The sequence below is a fragment of the Aedes albopictus genome, chromosome 3 (genome assembly GCF_035046485.1).
Source record: "Aedes albopictus strain Foshan chromosome 3, AalbF5, whole genome shotgun sequence".
Classification (NCBI taxonomy): domain Eukaryota; kingdom Metazoa; phylum Arthropoda; class Insecta; order Diptera; family Culicidae; genus Aedes; species Aedes albopictus.
In genome coordinates this window covers 267993872-268005149 of record NC_085138.1, presented here as the reverse complement: position 1 = coordinate 268005149, position 11278 = coordinate 267993872, and the positions used below count along the sequence as shown (strand labels likewise).

General features: G+C 39.4%; 1 protein-coding gene across 1 annotated transcript; it reads right to left on the bottom strand.

Moving 5' to 3' along the window:
* Positions 1-926: 926 nt before the first annotated feature.
* LOC109403416 (phenoloxidase-activating factor 2) lies at positions 927-3701 on the bottom strand. Its single transcript, XM_019676243.3, has 4 exons — positions 3544-3701; positions 3416-3486; positions 2953-3355; positions 927-2680 (listed from the first exon to the last, which is right to left on the bottom strand). The coding sequence occupies exons 1-4, from the start codon at positions 3670-3672 to the stop codon at positions 2144-2146; spliced, it is 1140 nt and encodes a 379-aa protein (XP_019531788.3). The 5' UTR covers positions 3673-3701; the 3' UTR covers positions 927-2143.
* Positions 3702-11278: the final 7577 nt, after the last annotated feature.

Here is an 11278-nt window from a genome sequence, read left to right as displayed (position 1 = left end):
AAAAATTTCGTTAAGAAGAAAGTTATGGGGGTGCATATCGTACTTGGCCTATTTTTTGCCCGACTTAACCCAGTGACCGACCGGCCTAACTCCGTCCAGAAGTCCAAGAAAATTTTGATCCCGTATAGTTCTGAAACTATAGTATTGTGCGAATTTATGTTCAAAATTTGGTTGAATTCTGTTGAGAAATGGGCTGTTGGCGATTTTTTGAACTTTTTTTTTTACCTGGGGTCAAACGGATTAATGTGTCGAAGACAAAGTACATGATGGCAAAGGGCCCAGGGAGGAATCATTACGCCCGCCACCCCGAATTTCTATCGACGGTGATGAAATCGAGGCGGTTGAAATATTCGTGTACTTGGGCTCACTAGTGACCGCCGACAACGACACCAGCAGAGAAATTCAGAGACGCATTGTGGCAGGAAATCGAGCTTACTTTGGACTACGCAGAACTCTACGATCGAATAAAGTTCGACGTAAAGTTAACTATCTACAAAACGCTGATTAGACCAATAGTCCTCTATGAGCACGAAGCATGGACTCTACATGCACAAAGACAAAGGACTAACGCGCCCTTGGAGTTCTCGAACGGAAGGTGTTGGATAGCAACCCTACTTAAATGGTTCTCGAGAGTCATCCGACCGGTACAAGAAGACGTGGTGTGCAGCGAGCTTAACGGGTCGATCAAGTGGAGGACGATCTGCGGACCCATCACAGCGTGCGGAACTGGAGACACACAGCCATGGACAGAGTAGAATGGAGACTCCTATGTACAGCATAGGTGGTTATTTAGGCCTTAGCCTGATCGGTAAGGTAAGTAAGCCTGTGGACCCAACCTACTGAAACTTACCCAACCAGCTGGTGGACACCCAGCTCCCATAGCTCATAGTAGAATCGAGTGGATTAATTGGTGTATCTACAAAAAAATTCATTTTCATTTTCATTTTGCAGCATTTGGTGGGGCAATGAGAGCGCAAGTCAGTCCAAAGCCGATGATAAGGAGGGGTAATGGCTGAATAGTCTTTGCTGATCACATAAACGCCATGGGATAGGAAAAGGGTATTTTGGTGTGGGATTAGGGTGTTGGTACAGACTTGACAATATCAATGCTATTCAGATGCAAAATAATTTTAAGGCTCAATAGTGAATCGCATACCTTCTAAAACCAAAAGAAAAACAATAATCCACAAAATGCCAAGCAAGTCACAGAAATCAAAAGTACCCGATTGTTTATTTTGTCAATTATAACAAACGGACACTCCTACCCTCTCCGACTCGCCAGTCATCCCGGAAAAAATGTCCCTTCAGTTCCGGAACATATATTATTCCCAATTAAGCCTTTAATCGAATTGTCCGCGTGGTCTTGTAGTACCCCTACTAGGCAAGAATCAGTCATTGCCATACATAGTAAATGCTAGACATGACCCCATGGACAGCATTTGCATATGTAAAAGCTTTGCTGATGTGACTTTCCTTTTAGGTAATTCTCTTATCTCATGTTTATCTTCAAAACCTTGTCAAGCATAGAAAATTGAAGTTAATAAACAATACATTACAAGATTCGAATTCCCATAGAATGAGATCATTCATTCGCACTACAACACCATAGAAGATAATATCACATTGGCTGATTACAGTACAAATGCGAAAAATCTCCCTTTTCCCCCTATCCGCAACCCGGGGACGCGCCCTGTTGGATTTCGAAAGCCTCGGAGAATATTACAAACCTTCAATGGCATTCCCACACACTAACCCACATTGCCCATTCAGGGGTCTGACTGAGCCTATTACCCTCCCTCAGTTTGTAATATTCTCACCAACTTGGAATTATATTTTCCCGGCACATAAATGACTTCGACAAATGTTCGATATACTAGGCAGCAGCATGATCAGTATAACTATATCAGATGCCTTGAAGCTCTGATTTTTACAGAACTGTTTGCCATTGCTTATACATTCAGCTATTCCAATCATTACTGCAAAGCACATCGGCCACATGCCCAAAATCAAAGCTTCCTGGAAGATATAGTTCAAGCCCAGGGTAATTGGTGTATCTACAAAAATGTGAAATAAAACAAATTGTGTTCATTCAACGAGTACATATGTATTTCATAGCAGACATGTATATAATGATAAAAAATTTCTATTTCACTTCCCCGAGCTTTCGAATTTCCTCTCTGATCCAATCAGTATACAAACTGACTCTAACGTAGACCCCAGGTATGTCCTTCTGCCCACAACCAATCCCCCACGCAACTATACCAGCTTGATAGTACTTGTTCTTGAATCCTGGCACCGGGCACATCAACGGAGAACCTCCATCACCGGTACAGCTGTCAACTCCCTCCAGCCCACCGGCACAAATGTACGAGTCGTGCAGTCGAAACTTCGGACCGAGATGCGTTGTCCTCAGATGCGTTTCACATTGTTGTCTAGGAACTATTGGTACCTCAATCCGCTTCAGGATGGTTTGATGGCTTTGCGCACTGAAATCAACTTTACCCCAACCGGTGGTGAAACAGCTATCATCGTAGAACGCTTTGTTCTGCGGAGGCAAGCATATAAGCTGGATGTGTTCGTCGGCAACAAAGTTTTCCTCCAGAACTAGCAGTGCTAAATCGGAGAACAGGAGTTCTTGGTCGAAATTGGGATGAAGGATGATCCTTTCAACGCGTTGCTCCTGCAGAGATGTTGTTAGAAATGAACAAACATTAGATAACTTTGAAATAATTTACAGACATTCAAGGTATGAAAGTTATCTTTGGAACCTCTAGCAACCACACTCATCAATAACATAACAGTTCTTCTAATATGAGGTATCGTACATTGTGAGACACATTATCGCGTTGAGATGTACGATTTTTAACTAGGTATAAAAAACAATATACTCGTGGATGTCTAGCATAGACGATTTTGTACAGTTTTGATAAAGTCACTCTAATTTCTACAAACCTGATACGGAATCACTTCGTTCTTAGTAGCAATGTCCCATTCTCCCGCTCGAATAATCAATGTTTCAGCGTTACGATTCATCGCACAATGAGCCGCGGTCAGAACGACGTTCGGTGCGATCAGGGAGCCTCCACAAAGCAACTTAGAACTAGGTGCAACTAGTTCCACTTGAGATGCTTCAACCTGCATGACTGCAACCACCCAAGGGAATTCTCCGAACTCAGTCTCATTATGTTTGGCGTGTGTTATTCTGAATCCGATTCCATCTTCGTTCCTTCTGCCACAGTCGCGGAACGTTTTGATGGCACTGTTGTCACAGTTTTTCTCAGCGCGGTCAGGTATTACGTTTTCGCTGGGGCAGCACACTTCAAGATAATGATGACATGATACTTCTACATCGTCTCTGAAAGCGGAAATAGTGTAAGCCTTAATATTATATTAGCATTATATTATTCGAACATACCCAATGTCAACAAGGTTGTAAGACCCTACCAACGATTTGCATTGGTTTAGTGGAACACACACTCCATTGCACTATAATTGAAAAGCAACTTATTGTCTGAAACTAAATTACAAATCACTTCTACGCACCTTTTTCCAACTTTGGAGCTCACCAGAACACGAAAGTTGTACACATAATCCCAGAAATATAACCTGGACAAAAGTGTGTCTTGGTGGCATATTGACTGTGAAATAACTAATCAATATTGGAAGGATCATAAGACGGTTGGATTTTATTACTGTTGGAGGAAATAAAGAATAGTAATAACATCATTGTATTTAGTTCGCAAATTTACAGAGCGTCCGCGCACGCTCACAGACTGCTGCGATTCGTAAAACGTAGCTTATTTCAGGCCAAACATTTCAATAGGTCCTATCTGCATTTAAGAGGCTCTCTTTGTTTACTTTCTCTTTCAATTATTGCAATGTAATGGTACACTTTTCAACTATTTTTGCAGTACAAATCAAAAGACGATTGTTTTGGCCACCGTTCAATGCAAGGAGACAATCATAACACACAGTTCGAAGAAAACCTGAAAATTTATGACGGATCGAATGTAACAAAAGGACCCCGTCATATATGATGGAAATTTTTGTGCGATCTTAATATTACATTGCAGATATCTGTTAAAAAATGTAAAGAAAAATTGAGCTCCGAGCGAGAATTGAACTCAGATCCTTGGGGTGAGAGTAGCACGCCCGAGCTCTCTCAGCTATTTCAGCTTGTTGAAATGCAGTCAATCAAAGTTAAACTGCTTCTACCATAATGCACGCATTCCCGACATGCTCCGGCTGCTACAGAGAGTACTGAGAGAGACAACGAGGAAACCGCCACAACTGCGAGCAGGCGTTCGTTTAGCTGATGACGGAGAGTGGCTGGCATGATTTATAGCAGATGCATGTAAATTTAAAGCGAATATGCTTTAAAATCTGTAAACAAGCCGTCTGACCAGCAGCGGGCTGCTCGGCTGACGTTAAATGCTGGTGGTTTACATTTTTCTGCCGCAAATTTCAGTTGATCTTCAATTTAAGTGCTGTTTAACTTTCATATTTTTTTGCTGTGTACAAATAAACAGCTGAGATATTAACTAAAAAGAGGGAACCAAAGAGAGCCTCTCTTCTGCAGATAGGACCTTTAGACATGTTTGGCCTGATTTGTATGATAGATTGATTTTATGATATTCAAACGCTCGCAATACCTTATTTACTGCTGCTTCGAAATTAAAATCAAATGGAAATGTCCAAAATACACAGAAAAAAATGTTGATTTTTAGACGATATGTAAATTACAAACGTTGTGAATTTACACGAGTTGAAATAAAAATTTGATTTAAAATTGAGTTCATTTCAATGCATACGAAAAAATATGTGATTCTTTTTCACATATTTTTACATCGTGATGCATTTTTCCAGCGTTCTTGGAATATTATAGCGACACCGATTCGATTTCTATCAACAAAACTCTAAATTTAAACAAACGTGTAAAAATACAGTGAAATTGTTGAAACAAAAACAAGTATATGGCCGACACAGTCAAGTTAGATAGCTCTGCAACTTCTGATCGGGATTTTTCTTGTCATGCATTTAAAAGTAGTTTTGGTAGATTAAAACGTACGTAAATGTTCAGAAACCCACTCCACTATTCGCGGATTGTTCGAGGATGTACCTTTAGATGTACCTACAGGTGAGTCAACATTGAATTTAGTGGAAATGTGATTGATGACCTGCTGAATATATTTTCGTAGGCCCCCAAATCTCACCCATAGGAACCAGTAGAAACAGAAGTGCAGTTATGCACCCAACCAGCGGCGAAAAGTGATCGAATCAGGAGGTTTAGTTTGCCTTGTTTAATTGAACAAAAAAGAAGTGAATGACACACAGAAAAAAATATTCATGTAAAATTCAGCGAGAAATCATGCACATAAAGGGAATGCTAGTGTTAGTGCAACAATAGCACAACAGTATCAAGTTTTGAAATCAAAGCAACAATTCGATAATAATTACCTGTCATTTTGTTTTGTTCCATTTTTTGAAACACTTCGAAGTTCAGGAGGAACCCTTCGATATCTTGGACAACTTTTCAAAAGAACTCCTGGCGCAATCCTAGTAGAAATTCCAAAAATAATTCTTCTGAGAAATTATTAGAATTCATGGTAAAATCTTTTGAAAAACTCCTGCAGAATTCTTCGGAAAAAAAAACTCCTGGATAAATTCTCAAAAAAATTTTCAGTGACATCTCAAGAAGGAATTCGGGACAAATAATCACGGGAAATTCTGAAGAAACCCTTGAAGCGATTCTGTTCATTATTCTGGAGGAATTTCAAGAGGAGTCTTTGAAAATCTGTGAATGATTTCGTGGAAGAACTCACAGAGAAATTTCTGGAAGTAATTTTTTAAATTCTTTTAGAATGATTAATTCATTCTGATTCTGAATATGAATATAGTATTTTTCGATCATTTAAAGTATTGTTACTGGTGTTATTGGTAGGTTTGTGAGACAAAGTGAATAATTTTACATAATAAGTATCATAATTTACTTAGTTACGATTTTGATACCATAACAAATTTTGCTTTCCGATTATTATCAATTACATATTAATATCTAAATTTTTTATTGAAATATTTTCCAAATTCACTGTTATTTAGTTGTTATTGAAACTAACAAAACAAGTTATTAAAATGGTTTTCCAAGAACATTTTTTTGGAATGATATTTGTTATTTGCCGCTTATGACAGACAAGTTTATAACATAATATGTTATGTTAATAACATAAAAATCATCGATTCTATTATTCAGTTATTTTACCCAAATAACACAGCTCCTTATGATGTTGTTATTCTCTTCTGCTCGGGTTTATCGTACCACAGTGTCCCTTCTCACATTTCTTTACAATGTCATGATATGGGAGCTAATTTAGAAATTGATACCAAATTGGCCATGAGAATTAGGTGAGGTGCATGAAGAAATTCGTACATTATTGGTAGGTGCTGAACTAAGCGGGAATAATATTTAAAAAAACACAATGTGTTTGGCAAAAAACAGTTGCTAGTCTGCTGAGTGGATTAATTCATGCAATGTATACCAAACAATAAACATACAGTTTGTGCGGAACCCGCAATATGTAGCTACTCAGTGTGATATTCTGATTCAATACACGGTCCAACAAAAAAAGCATCTGTCGTTTTGCCTAGTTCAAGTTTCATTTTTTTCTGATTGTTGCAGACTATAAACTCATAAATCTGAAGTTTATACCCTCCGCTTCTTGTAGAGAAGAAGGGTAATGAGTTGAAATATTGGAAAGTATTCCCATGCCGGTTTAATGCACGATGTAAAAAAAAAAATGAAAGCTATAGGCTACTAGAGTGGGTCATTGTTTATATGGAGAAATGAAAAATTCAATGGTATCCCATCAGATCAAAGCTTTTTTGATCCTATTTCAGGACCCAAATAAGTGTGCAAAATTTGGGCACGATCGGTTATGTCTACGTTTTTCGCATCGCGTTTGAAGTTTGTATGGGGTTTTACATGTTTTCCACTTTTTTGCATTTCTCTCATAACAAGCTCGAATTTTTCTAAAAACATGTAACCGATAAAGTTAAAACATAGCCTAGGGTGTCCTGAAAAACTTTGTCGAAGACCGCGAAGTGATCTGATGCTTATGAAAAAAGTTATAGCGTTGGCATTGCTTGGCGAAAGAGCATGATTTTGTTGCTATTGTTATTTCTTTACATGTTAAAACATAAACACATGCATGCGGTTCGTTGGTTATAATTATTTTCACAAGCATCGGATCGCTTTGCGGTCTTCAACAAAGTTTTTCAGAACATCATAGGCTATCATTTTTCAGTATCGGTTAAAAAGTTTCAGACATACTTTTTTCAACTTATGACAAAAGTGTAAAAAAGTAGGTTTTCCCATACAAAATCCCATACAAATTTCAATTGCAATGCGCAAAGTGTAGACGCAACCGATCGTGCACAAATTTTGCACAGATACTCAGCACCCAAAACGGAACCAAATAAGCTTTGGTCTGAGAAAACGGTTCCGATGACCCACCCTAATGGGCTACCAAGCGTCAAAATCGGAAAAGTTGTAGAGAAAAAAACTTCGGACGGCCGTCGGTAACAAAAACTTAACATGTCTTGGAAAGTAACAAAATGGTGAATTTTGAATCTTTCAACAAAGATTTTCAGAATAACATTTTCTACAAATTTTGTGGAGACATTAGCCTAGGATCATAAAAAATATAAAACATTATCCCGTAAAACCTCGTTTTTCGAGAATGGCTTGACAATTCCTTTTTTGACGTAAACTACGTCTAAGGGGAAGGTACGGTACTGTACCACGGCACTGGGTGTAAAATGAAAATCTAAAATTTTGCGACCGTCACGAAAAAATGATAGGTTTTGAGCGCTAATAACTCAGCCGTTTCACGACAGATTTTCAAAATTTTTGCACAGATAGGTCGGAAATTTATCTACGCATTGAATGAACTATTGGTAACTATTGATTTTCAACAGTAAACTATTGAAAATTTGGAAATAGTGAACCCATGTTTTCATTTAATTCAGCCAATCACGTGCGAGCACATTTTTTGGGTTTTGCTGCTTAGTATATAAGTTATTGTCTTCTTCTCATCTTCCATCATTCTTCCGCGACACCTCGAGGGGAGCGCATCGGAGGACTGCTAGCCAGTTTCAGTTTCTCTCCGTTTGCTTCTCCCTTCAGTATGCTTTGGCTAGCCGAGCGTGGTGGACGGTCGTCGGCTGTTGCCATTTGCCAGTCGTCGTCGCATCGCAGTGCGCGGTACCAGTGGGGCCGCCAACCAGTTCACACCGGATCAGCTGCGAAAATTTTCTTCATTTCATTCATCGGGCGTCCGGGCAGCGCAAGCCAACATTGGAATTAACAAAATTACACCGCTGGACGCGCTTGCAGTAATACTGCAAGTTAAATAAAACAGCCCTTGTAAGGGCTACGAAAATGTCCCACGGGGGTGAACCGAACAATTTTCTCAGGAGGAAAGCCTCCTTCAGTGTTTATGTTTTGCCAAGGCGGGTGCGGTGGTCGTCGGCTGATGCTAGTCGTCATGGCAACGCCGCGCGCGTTACCAGTGGGCCCGCCAACCAGTTCGCACCGGATCAGATCTCTGCGAAAACTTTCTTCATTTTGACTTCATCGGGCGTCCGGACAGCACAAGCCAACATCGGCATTAACAAAGTTAAGGAACGCGCTTGCAGTAATACTGCAAGAAAAATTAAAACAGCCCTTGGGGCTACGAAAAGGTCCCACGGGACTGCCGAATACCTAAATTGCTCAGGAGGAAAGCCCGGGACACATAAGTGTGAAAATTGACCAGCGCTTTGTCGCAACAATGAGACATTTAATTCAAATTTGTTAAAAGTATGCTAGTTGATTGGTAATTGCAAAACATTTTCTTCGATTCAGATGATGAAGAAAATTTCATTTTGATGATATGTATTACTCAGTGTTGCCATATTTCAATGTGTGTAAGTCTTCGCAAAATTCTTAAATATTCTTTACAATTTCGCCGATAAATTAGCATAATTTATATAAATTATTTGTTAAACATTATAATTGTGCTGATCGATTTGCAAAAGTTCAATGAGATAATTATTATTCGAAAGCATTTGGTGTGCATTGTGCAAAAATCTGTACGGCATTACTAATTTTCACCCTTCTTTCATCTAACCAATCACGTTCGAGAGGGGAATTTGAACTTCTTTGCCGTACAGCCGTCTAGTATATAAGTTATTGTCTTCTTCTCATCTTCCATCATTCTCTCGTGATACCTCGAAGGGAACGCATCGGAGGACAGCTAGCCAGTTTCTCCGTTTGCTTCTCCCTTCAGTATGCTTTGGCTAGCCGAGCGCGGTGGTCGTCGACTGTCGCATCGCTTTGCGCGGTACCAGTGGGGCGCCAGCCAGTTCACGCCGAATCAGATCTCTGCAAAACTTTCTTCATCGGGCGTACGGGCAGCACAAGCCAACATAGGAATTAACACAATTATGGAACGCGCTTGCAGTAATACTGCAAGTAAATTTAATTAAAACAGCCCTTGTAAGGGCTACGAAAATGTCCCACGGGAGTGAACCGAATAATTTTACCTCATGTACGCAATAATTGAACAATTATTGTTCAGCATATAGATTTAAACAGCCCTTCTAAAGGCTTCGAAAATGTTTTCCACAAGAGAGAACCGAATAATTTCCAAGGGTCACACAAACTTCTTCTAATCTTTCATCATTCTTTCACACCTCGAGGGGAACGCATCGGAAGGCTGCTAGCCAGTTTCTCCTTTTGTTTCTCCCTTCATTCAGTATGCTTTGGCTAGCCGGGCGTGGTGGTCGTCGGCTGTTGCTAGTCGTCTTCGCATCGCTGTACGCTGTACCAATGGGGCTGCTAATAAGTTCACACTGGATCAGATCTCTGGTGCGGCAGGAGCGGAAACTTTCTTCATTCTGGCTTTATCGGTCGTCCGGGCAGCTTTGCAAAAGCCAACAAAATTACACCGCTGAATCGCGCTTGTAGTAAAACAGCCCTTGTAAGGGCTACGAAAATGTCCCACAGGAGTGAAAGAATAATTTTCTTAGGACAAAATCCCGGGACACAAGTGTCAATCACTGTGAGCGCTGTGTGAAAATTGAATAGCGCTCCGTCGCAACCATGAAATATTCAATACAAATTTGTGAAAATTGTGCTAGTTGATTGGCAATTTCGAAAACATTTTCTTCTTTTCAGATGATGAAGAAAATTTCGTTTTGATGAAATGTATTTATTACTTAGTGTTGCCATATTTCAATGTGTGTAAGTCTTCGCACAATTCGTAAATCTTTACAATTTTGCCTAAACATTTACATGATTTATCGAAATTATACAAATATTCAATGAGATAATTATTCGAAAGCATTTGGTGTTTTGTCCCATAGGAGCTAAATGTTCTCTAAAATTGTTCGAACTGTTCTTTAGAGGGCCAACAATTTTCTGAAAGAGGGTACGGTGAATTTTCAGAGAAAGTTGCTACCGCCAAGAATTTGAAACCAACTACATCAAAAGCACTCTGTGGAAATCAAACCGCATCTTGTCGCAGAAAAGGCAACATTTCTCTAGTGCGCCCTTTGCCCTATTGCATTCCTTTTCATCATAACAAGTGTTCGAATATTGAGACTATCAAACCAATTATTCTTACAAAGCCTATCATTGTCGCTGTTCTGACATTTGCTGGCAGAACAACGAAATTATTGATGACACATGCAATATTTTTAACATATTCTTGTTCAAACAGCCCTTTTGAGAGCAGTTTAAAGAAAGAGTAAACGGAAGATTTTCTGACAAAGTGACGCTGGTCACATAAGTGTCAAAACCGCCGAATTTCGAAAACTACTCCTAAACTAAATGCAACAGTTTGTCTTATCATCTGGTTGTGTCACCGAATCTGGCGAGTACGCTTTCTTCTTGTGTGTACAGTGTATAGCTATAAAGGAATTTCTTCAGGCTTTGCTTATGTTTCAAACTTTGTTATAAATATTTCCAACACAAATCCCCAGAATCCACCAAAATCTTGTAGAATTTACATTGTTAAAATTAACGGTTTTCAAAACCATTAGCCACTACAAATTCTATTATTGATCCACAGAAATTGCATAGTAGTCCTTTGTCGTTCATAACAAACTGCTTTACGTAGTTTACGTCATGCGGTTGTGTCTTGTACACACCCCTCTGATTTTTTTCGTTTTTTGACGTAAACTACGTCTATGGGGAAGGTACGGTACTGTACCACGGCACCGGGTGTAAAATGAAAAT

What these genes read in the sequence shown, in the direction of transcription:
- LOC109403416 (XM_019676243.3), bottom strand. Translation starts at nt 3,672, where the DNA reads ATGATCCTTCCAATATTGATTAGTTATTTCACAGTCAATATGCCACCA. An exon ending in AGCTCCAAAGTTGGAAAAAG is followed by an intron (nt 3,487 to 3,543) that starts GTGCGTAGAAGT and finishes TTTCAATTATAG; the next exon opens with TGCAATGGAGTGTGTGTTCC. An exon ending in TACAACCTTGTTGACATTGG is followed by an intron (nt 3,356 to 3,415) that starts GTATGTTCGAAT and finishes TTCCGCTTTCAG; the next exon opens with AGACGATGTAGAAGTATCAT.